The 15,510-nt window shown below is 39.2% G+C and overlaps 1 protein-coding gene across 2 annotated transcripts in view; it reads right to left on the bottom strand.

Annotated features, from left to right (window-relative positions):
- vldlr (very low density lipoprotein receptor) overlaps positions 1–14,678 on the bottom strand; it is a 308,802-nt gene extending 294,124 nt beyond the window's left edge. The window contains exon 1 of one of the 2 annotated variants that reach the window (XM_051927741.1): positions 14,301–14,678. In XM_051927741.1, the coding sequence (XP_051783701.1) occupies positions 14,301–14,415 (115 nt within the window). In that variant the 5' untranslated portion in view covers positions 14,416–14,678. The remainder of the gene's footprint in view (positions 1–14,300) is intronic. The other variant, XM_051927740.1, reaches the window with a different exon arrangement.
- Positions 14,679–15,510: the final 832 nt, after the last annotated feature.

The raw sequence follows: 15,510 nt of genomic DNA, 5'->3' as shown, positions 1-15,510 counted from the left end.
AAACTTCAGGCAGAGAACTTTTAGAATGCAGGAAAGGTTTTCTTCTTAACAAATGGCTGTCATGGTAAAGTCAGCATGTGTCGCTGCACAGCAGAACAGCGCACCACCAATCCAGAACTTGCTTAATCTTCATGAAGGTCATTTGCAGAGAAACTGCCCTTCTATAATTCAATAAGCGGTTCTTTCCAAGAGTTCCAGGTCTGCCAGACATCATTCACCTCCACTATTCCTGTTAACTGCCATTTAACATTAACTGAGGAAACCACTACCTTAAAATGCTTTGCTATCTTGTAGCCTTCTCCTGCTTGGAGCATCAACTTTTTCCAGAGAGCTACCCAGCTACTTCTAGAAACCCAGGATTGCCAAATGTTGGGACAAGATTTAAGGAGTCAATTTCTACAGCTTTGCATCACATGGGGTGTCGTAACTAGGACTGAACCAACCATCGCCCCACCAAGCCAATTAAGGTCGGAGATCTTTGTAAAATGTTTGGGGAGCCCATACATTTGCATGACACTTTCAAATGTACATCATTAATCCCAAGGGGAAATTCACAATTGATACATTTTATGGAAGATTAAAGTATCTATCTAAAGTAACCTTTAACTTCAAGCCTTGGAGATCAGTTCCTCTTCCATTCAATTATTCACAGGGACGTTAAGGGTGCTTAGGGGTGGAGTGGTGGCTCTGAGGCTAAGGATCTGCGCTGGTATCCCGAAGGTTTGAATCCCCGTCACTGCCAAAAAGGCCACTGCTCTGCTGGGCCCTTGAGCAAGGCCCTTAACTTGTAATTGCTCCAGGGGCGCTGTACAATGGCTGACCCTGTGCTCTGACCCCAAGGGGTATGCGAAAACTACCAAATTCCTAATACAAGAAATTGTATAAGGCGAAATAAACAAAAAAAAAAAAATAAAAACCTTTTGCATACCTCTAGATCATAAGCAGATTCCTCCCGAGTGCTCTGAAGTGGCTTGCTGTGGGTATCCATTGTCCGCAGCAATTCTTTGGCAAAGGGGGTTTGCAATCAATGCATTATGGTCTTTTATCTGGGAAAGGCGTGGTGTGTGCATGCTATTAGAAAACCCTTCTGACAATACCACTTACACACCCACAAAAAGTTAACTGTCCATACACAGGGTCTTATAGTATAGCCAAAAAACGGCTTTTGCCAATCATTCACATTTGATATCAAATTTTCCACAGAGAACCAAATATGTGGTACACCAGGACTCTATAAATGCTGCAGCATAGACCACCACTATTAGTATAGCATTCATACTGGAGTTTTTGGTTTGAGAGCTTAGAGTACATTACTGTACTATTGAAGGCAGACCTTTCTACCACTTAAGGGAAGCTTTTAGTTTTAAACCATTAGCAATGTTGTTTTCAATTAGTGAAAAATAGGTAAAGCTTCCTAAAAATTCACTTTTTTTTTTTTTTTAAGCAACTTAATGTAACCTTCAATATTCAGGTTAACTGCTCATTTGAAAAAAGTAACCAATTTTTAAATATTGGTTTCATTGGTCTTGTTCTCTAGATTAAGTAGACCTACCCTTGGCTGAAATCACTACATGATCCTCATTACTTGATACATCCACAAGGATGAAAGGGTTCACATCACTCCCACAACTTAACACCCACACCCAGGAGACCCAGTTAGGGGGGATCAGGCCCCAGTAGCACTCCTCCACTGACCTCCCCTTCAGCCACCCTGTGGCGACTCTTGGCAGCCTGACACTGATCTCATTGAAGGAGAATTTATGTTGTAGAGGATTGCCGGCTTTTTATTCCGGCCCTCACCCCCAGGAGGAGCTCTCCCAGCAGCGTGGACGTGCCCCGAGTTCCAGCAGGGCCTCATGGACTATGTAGTTTTTATACACAGCCCTGCTGGATACCTTGGGGGCCACCGGGAGTCGCTGTAGGGGGGCTCGTGGACTCTTATGTGCCCTATAACCTGGGAGTACGTCACGGTCACGTGACAGGAAGGAGCGATGTGCTCCCGGGTTGAAGAAAAGGACTGTTTACCCTGACCCGGAAGGAAAAAGGAACTGTGGACTGTTGGACAGTAACACCTCTGGGTCAGGGAATATAAAAGGACGATGGGAAATCCCAGACGTTGAGCTGAGCTGGGTGGAAGGGTGGCAACACGTCTGGGAGTGGAGGATTGTGTGTATTGGTTATTTGATTATTGATTTATTATGGAGTATTGTGGAGAGGAGGGTGCTTTATGCACATTATTATTATTATTAATAAACTATTTGGACTTTTATTTGGTGTCTGACGTCTAGTCAGAGGGTTCAAGGGGTCACGGAGGCCTTAATCCGTCACAATGTTTAGTAGTGTGTGAACCTTGTAGAGGAATTGGCTATGCAGCCCCTGAAGCCCAGTTCAACTTGATGGAGCTCACCAATTCAAAAACTTCATAATTAATTTCCCAATGCCTTGGGAAGATGAGATGGAGGCATTTGAGGAAGCAAGGTGAGCAGATTTGAGGGAAGGTAGAACCACCAACCAAACCAGGTCACAAAGTTATCCAGTAACTGCCATACCATGAGTGGCAGAGATGGGACCTGCCAATAGTGATTCAAATCTATGGCTCCATTGATCTAAAATTCTAACATTTTAACTACACAGTAAAATTAGCCAATCACTGATTTTCTGCATCTGCTTTTAAGCTTAAATAAATTTTATAGGGGCACTTTATATTAGCAGTAAAACTCAAAGTGCAACAAAAGTTTAAACAAAGGCAAAGCAAGATAAAAAACAGCATTCTTGTTAATTATCTTTCCTAAATGACTTTTTTCTAAAAAAAAAAAAAAAATTCTGTCTACAATCTGCTGTGTTCCTAGGCTCTCTGGTAGGGCATTCCAGAGATGTGGAGCAGCAGCTGCAAAGGCTCGGTCTCCCATTGTACGACGTTTGGTCATAGGGAGGAGAAGGCAGAAAGAATTTGTAAAACCGAGGTTTCTTGTAGTGGATTGTAGGAGTTCAAGATATTGTGGAGCATTTCCATGGATACACTGGTGAGTAAACAAATAGTTTGTATTCGATATGGAGATGGATAGGGAGCCAATGAAGTGACCAAAGGATTGGTGAAAGGTGTTCATGTTTCCGCACCCTCATCAGGATTCTTGCAGCACTATTTTGAATTTGTTGTAGCTTTTGAAGGCTCTGGAGTATCCTGATGGATTGCATTAAATAGTCCAGTCTGGATGAGACAAAAAGGCATGAACCAGCTTTTCAGCATCAGAGAGAGAGGTAGGGACAGAGTTTGGCTACATTTCAGAGATGAAGGAATGCAATTTTACAAAGGCGATGGATATGATGGGGAGCGGGTAATGGTACAGTAGGGGTGGGCGGTATGACCAAAATTCTGTATCACAGTATTTTTCTAAATTATCCCGGTTTCATGGTATTCAACAGTATTCCCCCCCCCCCCCCATGCATGAGTGGATGTTAACCACATTTTCCACTGCAATTACTGGCCAAGAATAACCTATTCCACTGTCGAGTATTGTACAAAAAAAACATTTGTGTGCACACAAGTATTAATACAGTTTTGCATTGCCCCATAAAGTGAGTTTTCAAGGGGGTGGCACTAATGGAGAAGGTATCACATTGCATGACAGATGCAGTCAAAATACAGAACCTTTTTATTGAACAAATTTTGCAAAAACTATAATTTTGACAACATATTTTCAACCATACAAAGAGGCATTTAGACTTAGTAAAATATCCAGAAGTGCTTGTCAAAAATTGTATTGCACCGAATAGGTCTTAGAAAAGGAATAGTAAATTTTGTAAACCAACTACACTTTGTTAATGTTAATCTGTCCACTGACACGTTAAAGTGGCTTTTTAAACAACTATCATTAAACTGCATAATATTTAAATAATAAATAGTTGCACTATTACTTCAAAACTTCAAGCCCAGGTGCATTACACAGCATTCACCAAATTAAAATAAAACAAGTGCAACTTGGTGATGACATCTTTACCAACTGAACCATCATTTAGGCAAACTGCATTAATATGGACCTTGCTTCAAGCTAAGCTATACTGGGAAGAAAAAAAAAAAAAAAAAAAAAAAAAAAAATGGTCAAGAACAAAGTCGACATTTCCACTTTATTCTCATAGTTTACTTCATAATTAAAGTAGAACGTCGTAAACTAAACTTCTTCCGAAAATCAATGTTTAATCAATTACTTAATTTACCCAGTCATAAATTAATGCAGCATATTAAATGCTTTGTGTTCCCCGACCCAGTGGTTAATCACTACGCTTCTTAAACGGACTTCCTCCGCACTAAGACAGCGATCACCATACAGAATCCATTCACTTCATGATATTCCTGCTTTCTGAAAATTTAGAATGCTAAGATAAATACTTGATACCATTTTCATGATGAAATGCATTAAAGCAGGTATTACACATGCATGGTAGTGAGGCGGTAGTGCTGCTCCCTCGCAGTAAGGGGTCCCCAGGTGTATGTTCAGTATAGAGAACTTTTTTGGAGCCTTGTCACACCTACCATAAACGTCTGTGAAATTAAAACTAGTTATAAACTTAGCCCACAGAGTGTTCAGAACTTTAATATCTTCGTTATACATGTTTAAAATTATGCCATCCATTCCGAGTTGCGCCCATCTCTGAACGAGTCGCCAGCACATCGCAGGATGAATACAAGCAAAACATACAGTAGCAGGGTCAATATAGCACAACAAAACCCCACATCCTACATGACTTTGAAAGGAAACTGAAGCACGGCGAGTAAACCAAGGCAGGCACGCCGCCGTGCCCCCATATGATTAATGCATGCTTTAATGCATTTCACCATGAAAATAAGTATTTATCTTAACATTCTAAATGTTCAGAGAGCAGGACGATCATGAAGTGAATGTATTCTGTGCGGCGATCGCTGCCGGCGCCTCCTCTTAGTGCAAGAAGAAGTCAGTTTAAGAATCACTTAACACAAAGCATTTAATGTGTTATATAACTTATGACGGGGTTTGAGAAAATCTAGTAAATATTCATATTACGATGAAGTTTAGTTTACTATGTTCTACTTTAATGACAAATTACGAGAATTAAGTCAACATGTCGACTTTTCTCGACATTTCCACTTTAATCTTGACGCTTATGACGAGAATAAAGTCAACGTCGTCACACTATTACACAGTACCCAGGTACATTACACTGTATTGAAAACAAAACAAGTACAGCTTGGCTTGCAGTATTATCCAGTAGTATAGAAACAGTATTTACACATCTGACCTTTTAAAACTAAAGTATCTCCAGGCGACGGACGTTTTTTTTCGGCAAAAGTTCTTCTTTTCATCATGTTCAACTTTACTTTTAGTTCAGTTTCGGAATGCTCTGTCCATTTTCACCGCGCGGCATACCTATGCTACCGCCCACTATTTGGTGGTGTAGCAGTGAAAAAGCCATAGTGCAACAAATCTGTGTTTAGCGGTGTAGCAGTGAAAAAGGTCCCCACTTGAACAGTTTCCCGCTGTGCCACCTTCCGAACATTGTTTAGGCAATTTAAACCGGTGTTGCGGTATAAAAAAAGATCCATATCATAAAAAAAAAACAGTTTTCGGTATGAACCGGTATACCGCCCAGCACTATGTTCCTCTATTTCTGACCGAACCAAAGTTGATGGGGGTGCCAAAAAAAAAAAAAAAAAAACCACACCCCAGTTTTGGTGCTGTTCAGCTTAAGGAAGTTCTTGGACATCCAGGCCTCAATCTCATCCAAGCAAGAGGAAAAGTTGGTGTACGAGAAGTCAAATCAAGTCTCCGCATGTTACTAAGTCCTTTGAGGACTTAATGTAGTTGGAGTGTGCATGCCAAGAATTTCAGGCAAACACGGCTTGAAGAGAGATCGAATTGGAATATTGTCCTCAGAAAATGAGCTATCCTTTGTAATTAGGCAAATAGCAAGAATCATATTTTCACAATTTAGACCATGTCCATTATTCTTTAAACAAAAACTCAGATGAACAGTGTTTGTTTTCAGTAGCTGCTTCTCCTCAATGCAGGTCAGCCTTGCATGGTCTTAACTTAGATTTCAAAAGATTAGTCATTTAATACCAAGGTTTGTACAGCTTTGGTCACAGTATGACACTAGTGCATAATAGTAATCAACTTCCAAGAATTAATATCTATTGAGTACACTGGAAAATGTTTAGAAATAGTAAATGCATACTTAAAACAGCAAAAAGCTCAACTGCAATTAATGGTTAAAACCCAACCGTATCAAGGCAGAAGTAGAGAATTTTACATCAGCGACAAGATTTGTGGGTCACAACACATTGTCAGATGCACGTATGGTAGGTGCATCCGAGGTAAATGAAGTCAATTACAAAGTCTAGCCTCACAGTAGCAATTTCACCCTAAAAGAAACTTTACCAAATCATTTAACAAATGTTCAGCATTTCAACATTGAAGTGCCATCATTTTTGACATTCTGATACATCAGCAAAGGCCCCATCTCAAAAACAGTTCCTTTACATTTGACAATTACAGCTACTGAAAACTAGAGCTGAATAGAACAATTACCATGTTGTTACCCAACAAACGTTTAAGATGTACTGTGTTTTGAATCAATGCTTACTATTGCCAAATTTGACAATCCACTTTGTCATAGTAGATCAATAAACCCTTAAGCTGATATTTTGTGGTTTGGGGTAATTGGGGGGGGGGGGGGGGGGGAAAGAGAATCACAAGAAGCTGTGCTGACTGGTAATACCAGCACCATCTTACACAGCCATAACAGCTTGAGGAGAGAGAGGGGAGAGAAAAAAAAAAAAAAAAAAAAAAAAAAAAAAAAAAAAAGGTATGGGGAGAAAACCCACATAACTGGAGTGGTGTTCCCTAGACTCACTATTATGGGGGGGGGGGGGGGAAGAGAATGGATATTTGAGAAGTAAACTACAAAACCATGATGTATTAAAGAACCAACAAACCAAAATGATAGTGAAGAATTATAAAAGTTGCATTCGACTCTGCAGCTGCATGAACAAAAAAAAAAAACCCATTCCACTTCCAGTTAATGGAAATAGCCCAGAAGTTGACAAATCTGCATTTTTGTACCCAATACTTTTATCCAAAAATGTGAACTAAAAGAAAAGCATACTAAAGTTCTGTTTACAGAGAAAAAAAATTCCAAAAGTTATATTTTTTGGACTCTGGGAGGTCTGAAAATGTTGAGATTCATCAAAATCTAATTCTTTGGATAACACTTTCCCTATACGAGAAAGTATATAAAAATTACAAGTTCCAGAGAGGCAGGATTTTGTTCATTCTTTTTATGCCTTTCTAAAGGCCCTCCTTAATTGGAGGAAGTCATGCTTCAAGCCGCCAATATTTGACAAGCATTTGCCAAAAGTACCTCTACCTCTTTGAAAGCTTGAACTAGATAGATTTAGAGCCTGAACACCAAACATTGCAGTTATGGAAAGTTTTTTTTAATTTCTCCAATCATGCCATCAATAACTGGCTAGTACACTATAGCTATAAAAGCATATTTGCTCTCTAGAGCAGGGGGTCCCCAAACCCTGGTCTGCAGCTGTGTGACACCTGGGCCGCGAGAGAACTGCTGGCAATGGAGACTCACTCAATGCTTGGCGGGCAGGGCTTTGCAGTGGTGCAGAGAGGAGAGACTGAGGTGAGAGTATTACAACAAAGTATTTTTATGGTCCCGTCAGTTTCCCCACATGACACGAGTCTATAGAAATCTAGTTACTATGAAGTACATTCAGCAGATACTTTCATTACAACGAAGTGACCTTGAAATGCCTGAATTAATCATCCGCAGAGCAGTTAGATCTGTGGTTGCAGTTCAGTTGTGCACATTTGCACAACAATCCCCAAACAGAAATTGTTAAAAAAAAAAAAAAAAAAAACCACCTTCGAACTTTCCTCATACAGTTTTTACTGCGGTTTTCTGTGGTTCAGCGATACCTTTTGCTTATTGCTCGTCAACATTTGAAAAACATCCATTGGAATTTGACTCATTGTCACCCTCCTATAGAAACGTCAGACACGAAAACACGGTTAATGTTTGTGATGTGCAATCTGTTGGAATGAAAAATGCAATGCATAGGTCTTGGTTATATTGGGGTGGGGGAGAAAAACTTGGGTTGCAAACATATGTGACCTGTTTAATAACTTGATAGAAGTGTATAAAACTGCCCTATGAACCCACCCCAAATCCTCAAAACCCATTTTTAAATCTACCTCTATCATACGTACATAAGTAACCCGCACGTACAAGAGAAGGGTTATCCCATAATTTTCACTGTAGTTCAGAGCTTCTGTAGGAGACAGCTTACAGTAAAAGGTATTTTTAAAAAAAAAAAAAAAAACACCCCATTTAAGAACCTGTTGATTCAGTAGCACTTAGTGCTGGGCGGTATACCGGTTCATACCGAAAACCGATTTTTTTTAGGATATGGGTTTTTCTTATACCGCAACACCGGTTTAAATTGCCTAAACGACATTCGGAACGTGGCGCAGCGGGAAACTGTTCAAGTGGGGACCTTCTTCACTGCTACACCACCAAATAGTGGGCGGTAGCATAGGTATGCCGCGCGGTGAAAATGGACAGAGCCGAAAAAAAGCAGTCATGTCTGTCGCCTGGAGATGCTTTAGTTTTAAAAGGTCAGATGTGTAAATACTGTTTCTATACAGTGATCCCTCGCTATATCGCGCTTCGCCTTTCACGGCTTCACTCTATCGCGGATTTTATATGAAAGTATATTTAAATATATATCACGGATTTTTTGCTGGTTTGCGGATTTCTGGGGACAATGGGTCTTAATTTCTGGTACATGCTTCCTCAGTTGGTTTGCCCAGTTCATTTCACACAAGGGACGCTATTGGCAGATGGCGGAGAAGCTACCCAATCCGAGCATGTATTACGTATTAAATAAAACTCCTCAAATATATTGAGCACAGGGGCTGCTCGCACCCCTAGAAGATACGGCCACCCCTCAAAAAACACTGAAAGATTACCTTCACATTTGCTCTCTTCCTTGCTGGGCTTAAATGTGGCTGTTTTGTCAAGTGATATGCTTCCTGCATGGTGCTTCGCATACTTAAAAGCTCGAACGGCACGTATTGATTTTTAATGGTTTGTTTTTCTCTGTCTCGCTCTCTCCGACATTCTGTGCTCCTGACGGAGGGGGTGTGAGCAGGGGGGTCTGTTCGCATCACTAGACGATACGGACGCTCCTCTAAAAAAATAAAAATAAAATGCTGAAAGGCTACCTTTACATTGCTCCCTTCCTAGCAGCTGCGTTGTCCTGCGGTGCTTCGCATACTTAAAAGCCAAACAGCCCTATTGATTTCTGATTGTTTGCTTTTTTCTATGTATCTCTCCGACATTATCTGCTCCTTACGCGCACTCCTTTGAAGAGTAAGATGTTTGCATTCTTTTAATTGTGAGACGGAACTGTTATCTCTGTCTTGTCATTGAGCACAGTTTAAACTTTTGAAAAAGACAAATGTTTGTTTGCAGTGTTTGAATAACGTTCCTGTCTCTCTACAACCTCCTGTGTTTGTGCAAATCTGTGACCCAAGAATGACAATATAAAAATAACCATATAAACATATGGTTTCTACTTCACGGATTTTCACCTTTCGCGGGGGGGGGGGGGGGGGGTCCTGGAACGCAACCTCCGTGATCGAGGAGGGATTAATGTATAGCTTAGCTTGAAGCAAGGTCCATATTAATGCAGTTTGCCTAAATGATGGTTCAGTTGGTAAAGATATCACCAAGTTGCATTTGTTGTATTTTATTTTAATTTGGTGAATACTGTGTAATGCACCTGGGCTTGAAGTCTTGAAGTAATAGTGCAACTATCAGTAATAATACTATTTTATTGTTGTTTATTTGTTTAAATATTATGCAGTTTAATGGTAAAGTTGTTTAAAAAGTCATTTTAACGTGTCAGTGGACAGAGATTGTAAACCAACTACACTTTGTTAATGTTAAGAAAAAATATTTACTATTTATTCCTTTTCTAAGACATATTCGGTGCAATACAATTTTTGACAAGCACTTCTGGATATTTTATTAAGTCTAAATGCCTCTTTGTATGGTTGAAAATGTTGTCAAAATTAGTTTTTGCAAAATTTGTTCAATAAAAAGGTTCTATATTTTGACTGCATCTCTCATGCAATGCGATACCTTCTCCATTAGTGCCACCCCCTTGAAAACTAATCACTTTATGGGGCAATGCAAACCTGTATTAATACTTGTGTGCGCATTAAAAATGTTTTTTTTGTACAATGTACAATACTCTTGACAGTGGAATAGGTTATTCTTAGCCAGTAATTGCAGTGGAAAATGTGGTTAACAGCCACTCATGCATGGGGGAAAAAAAAAAAAAAAAAACACTGTCCAATACCGTGAAACCGGGATAATTTTGAAAAATACCGTGATATAGGATTTTGGTCATACCGCCCACCCCTAGTAGCGCTACATCTGCTATTGTTTTTCTGCCCTAAACACCTGATCAGAGAACCTCTGCCTACTAACTGGACTGTTTGAGCAGTGCTCATTCCCTTCAAATGAATGCCCAATGGGCAGTCTAGACCAGACATTTTACACATTGTGCCTCAGCTCACCAGACCGTGAACCAAGCCAGCCCTGTCCTACTGCATTTTCCCCAGGTTATCGGTTCCTTCTGTCCTCTGCTACTCGCACTTCTTGACAAGTTACCATGGGGAAACTGCCTCCCTTTCACTTGTGCCATTACTACTGCTCCAACCACTATCCTGTGGCTCAATATCAGTTCTACACTTACCATTCCAGCTTGTACAGATTTCAATGTCCACTAATGAAACTAGCTTCTTTCGAGCCCAACTGCTAGGTTTCTCTTTTGTAGACAATCTTAATCAGAGACTACTGAAACAGAAGTTCTAGCCAATTGCTCCTCCTGTGAAGTGCTGTATTATAATCCAAGCCACAAAAGGTAGCCGCTTACTTGTCCCTCAGGTGATAAAGATACACCCATCATAAGCCAAGGATACATGGAAGACATACCATATTTTAAATATCCATAAGCAAAACCTCTACAACATTAGCTAGCGAAACTGCTTGTACACTTTACCCTCTCCCTATGAATGCAAATGCTATGGAACTTAAGTTTAACCTCAACAGCAGCATACAGATCTTCGATTCCATCTATTCAAAGAAAGCCTTCCAGAGACACCAAACTAGGACCAATTTTGATACTCAAAATTCTACTTCTGCTGAAAGAGATAAACACTTTGAGAAGCAAATTCTCCCACAGCAAAACAAAATTGTACATTGAAACTAGATAAAATTGCACGGCCATTAAAATAAAGTCTCAACCTCATACAATGGCCATACAATGTGCTAATGACATCAAAAGCAACTAATATCTGCAAATACAGTAATCCCTCGCTATATTGCGCTTCGCAGCTTCACTCCATCGCGGATTTTATATGTAAGCATATTTAGATATATATCGCGGATTTTTTGCTGGTTCGCGGATTTCTGCAGACAATGGGTTTTTTAATTTCTGGTACATGCTTCCTCAGTTGGTTTGCCCAGTTGATTTCATACAAGGGACGCTATTGGCAGATGGCTGAGAAGCTACCCAACTTACTTTTCTCTCTCTCTCTCTTGCGCGGACTCTCTCTGATCCTGACGTAGGAGGTGTGAGCAGGGGGGCTGTTCGCACACCTAGACTATACGGACGCTCGTCTAAAAATGCTGAAAGATTATCTTCACGTTGCTACCTTCTGTGTGCAGCTGCTTCATGAAGTGACATGCTGCAAGGTGCTTCGCATACTTAAAAGCTCAAAGGGCACGTATTGATTTTTCTCTGTCTCTCCCTCTCTCTCTCCCTGCTCCTGACGGAGGGGGTGTGAGCTGCCGCCTTCAACAGCTTTGTGCCGCGGTGCTTCGCATACTTAAATGCCAAACAGCCCTATTGATTTGTTTGCTTCACTCCTTTGAAGAGGAAGATATGTTTGCATTCTTTTAATTGGGAGACAGAACTGTCATCTCTGTCTTGTCATGGAGCACAGTTTAAACTTTTGAAAAAGAGACAAATGTTTGTTTGCAGTGTTTGAATAACGTTCCTGTCTCTCTACAACCTCCTGTGTTTCTGCGCAAATCTGTGACCCAAGCATGACAATATAAAAACCACCATATAAACATAAGGTTTCTACTTCGCGGATTTTCTTATTTCGCGGGTGGCTCTGGAACGCAACCCCCGTGATGGAGGAGGGATTACTGTACACACAAGTAGCATAACCAGATTAGTTAACTGACTATGCTCTGCCCTTACTGTTTGGGAAATCCACTGGGTACTTTAACACTGGCATTTTGAAAAACCTTAATTTCTTGGATTGAGCCAACAGGTTATTTTTCCTTTGATAATTCATACATTTAAAAAATTTCCAGGAAAATGCACTTGTTAAAATCTTAGGGCCAAGAAAGTATGAGATATGCAGTCAGTCATTTACTAGTATATTTGCAAATTTAAGGTGCTTAAGTGGTGCTAGCTTTGCCTAGTCATTTACTAGCAAATTTAGGCTAAAGGCAGATGACATCTACACCTCACCACCAACCCACCATACACATGTATTTTAGTAGTTAGTAAAGAGCAAGATATAGATCTTACAATAAGAACACAGAAAACTCCAGGACAAGAGACTTACATCCCTTGACCCAAAGCAAACAAGTCTACCTTTGACCATGAAAGCCTAAAAGAGTGGCATGTTTTGACAGATTTCAATTAAAATTTACAATCTCATAAGCAAAATTTTAACCAAGTGTGAAATGACATGGCATAAACAAAACACTTTATATTACAGTACATTTGAGTGAGGACAACACCATTAGGAAGAAGGGGAGGAAAAAAAAAAAAAAACACCACCCTACAGGTAAATCATTGTAACTCAAGGCCTTAACGATTTAGCTATGGTACCAAGATTCCAAAAAAAATGACACCATCGGACCACTATCCCTCACCCTAAAGAACATTGGTATCTTGCCATTATGGCATTTTTCTGCCATTTTTAGGCGTTTGAGTTCTGTTGTCCATGGCATTGGCGCTTAAATAAAAAGCTACCAACACTTGGGACAAAAAAAAAAAATAAGTTAGGATTTTACTACGTTGTGCCAAGTTAAATCATTTTTCAGAACTAAACGTAGGTGTATGGGCAGCAGTTTACACTTATTACAGGCCAATTAAATCTTCCCTCGTATCTCAAGGGCTTGATCATAAACGTGGGTCATCTTAGTGTTCTGGCAATTAAATCACGCCAACAAATTTAACCCAGTTATATCAAGATTATATTCTAAATCACCACTTAAAATACTAAGTGGTAGCTGAGGATTTTGAAATCCATACCGAAAGGCATTAAGTTACAACTTGACCCAGGAAGTACGCCTAAAAATGTCCAAAGTGACCCCGTGTAGGGACAAGAGTATTAAATCAAGGACAACTAAAAAGCTGAATACGTACGCCTATAAAACACTACTGCCACTTTGATCTTAATCTTTGTGGCACAGTTAGTACACCCCAAAGTGAGCACAGAAAATTCTAAATCTCATAGCATATGAACAAAACAGATAGTAGCACCAGCCAGTAGGAGACTAGCTGTTAAACACAAATAAGACACCGACGGCGGCACGTGCAATCTGTCACACACACCATCCTATCGTTTCTTGCAATAGTAAAACAAGCCCTGCGTTTACATTCACTTTAATTTATACTGCTGGAGAAAAAAAATACGTCTTTAAGCAATAAAGAAAGTGCTCATTACATTGACATTAAGCGTGAAATTTAATGAGTTGCTTGTGAGAAATACACAATAGTGTGGCCTTAAAAAATAATGCTTATCTAAACCGCATACAGCGAGCTATTAGACAGTCGTCACCAAACCACTGCAGCCCAGATCGGGCCCGTACCGCACGGCCTAGCAGTAGACAAAGCAGGAGGGGGGAGAGAAAAAAAAAAAAAAAACCCACACAACCCTCTTTACACATTCCCGTTAGTAAACAATCAAATCACAATTCCATACCACGCATTTTGAAACGACATTACAATCGCATGATAAAAAATGCAATGTAAAATATATTAAGCGGTTAATTCATTGCATTATATATAGATATGAAAATAAAAAAGGTTCTTTCAAACTGTTCGATGTTAACTAAAACATTTCATTATTAAAAGATAGAAACAACGATTATAAAAGACAAAGAAAGAAAAGGGGTGGGGAAAAGACAAAACGAAAGCTTTCTGGACTCACCGTTCACAAAAGCGCCGTCCTGCACATATATTAAAAGGAACACAAATCCCAAAAGAGATGTAAACATTTTGTTGTTGAACTTAAATAATAAGTAAACGTCTAACTGATAAAACATTCACAGTTTATAACAGTTAACGTAAAAGCCATTTACAAACACGCAATACGTGGGGAAACAAAAAAAGCCGAAAAAAAAAATGAAGCAAGAATAAATAAACAAAAACAAAAAAAAACCTGAAACCACACAATTCCTTCTATGAAAAGCAAGGACCGAGTGGGCCTTTTATTGCTTCACAGGAACGCCACTTCAACCCTGACCTAATTTCCAAATAGCGTGAACCTGCTGCAAATAACCGCGCCAGTCGGCGAAGGCTTGGTATATGGAAGTTCCACTTGGTTAACCCTTTACACGCACAACGTGGCACTCACTAAATAACTTAACCATTCACAAACAATAGATAAATAAAATATTTTGTATTCTTAACAATGATTACACATTTTATTTATTTCAAAGAATTTGTTTTATATATAATGAATTTTCCATTAACAAAGTCAGAGCGCTGTGAAGTTTTATTGATATCAAAGGTAAATTACAAAGAACATTCAATAAAATGATACATAAACTTGCACACTTTTAATAAATCAATGCATCAACTTGCAAACAGTAATAATATAGAAAACGATAATGTTTAACTAAATTAAGCCAATATCAGCCCACGAGGCAACCGTTCATTGGCAAAATGCAAATAATACACTGTAAAAAAAAAAAACATGTTAAATTTACGGTAAAATACTGGCAGCTGGGTTCGCCATAATTTTACCGTAAAAAAGAAGGTAACAATATTTTTTAGTCTACGGTACACTTCAAAAAAAATGTTACATTTACGGTAAAATACTGGCAGCTAGGTTGCCAAAATTTTAATGTAATAAATAAGGTGACAATAATTTTAGATCTACAGTGTAATTTAGTAGTAAAAACTATTTGTTCTTTACAACAAATTCCAACAGGAAAAAATTCATGTTATATAATACATATTGCATTCAACAAACATGTATTGTCAGGATAAAAACCCCAGTATGCAATTTGCATCAATAAAGAAACAACAATCAATAACAAACATGTACCATTTAATAATACACATTGAAAACAATTCAATGTTTAAGAAAGTTATGGCACGTTCTCTGGTGGGGAAGTAAAGTTTGCTTTTGTGGT

The sequence above is a fragment of the Erpetoichthys calabaricus genome, chromosome 5, assembly GCF_900747795.2.
Source record: "Erpetoichthys calabaricus chromosome 5, fErpCal1.3, whole genome shotgun sequence".
NCBI classification, from domain to species: Eukaryota; Metazoa; Chordata; class Cladistia; order Polypteriformes; family Polypteridae; genus Erpetoichthys; species Erpetoichthys calabaricus.
Note: the sequence above shows the minus strand (reverse complement) of the source record. Positions and strands in the feature narration are given on the sequence as shown.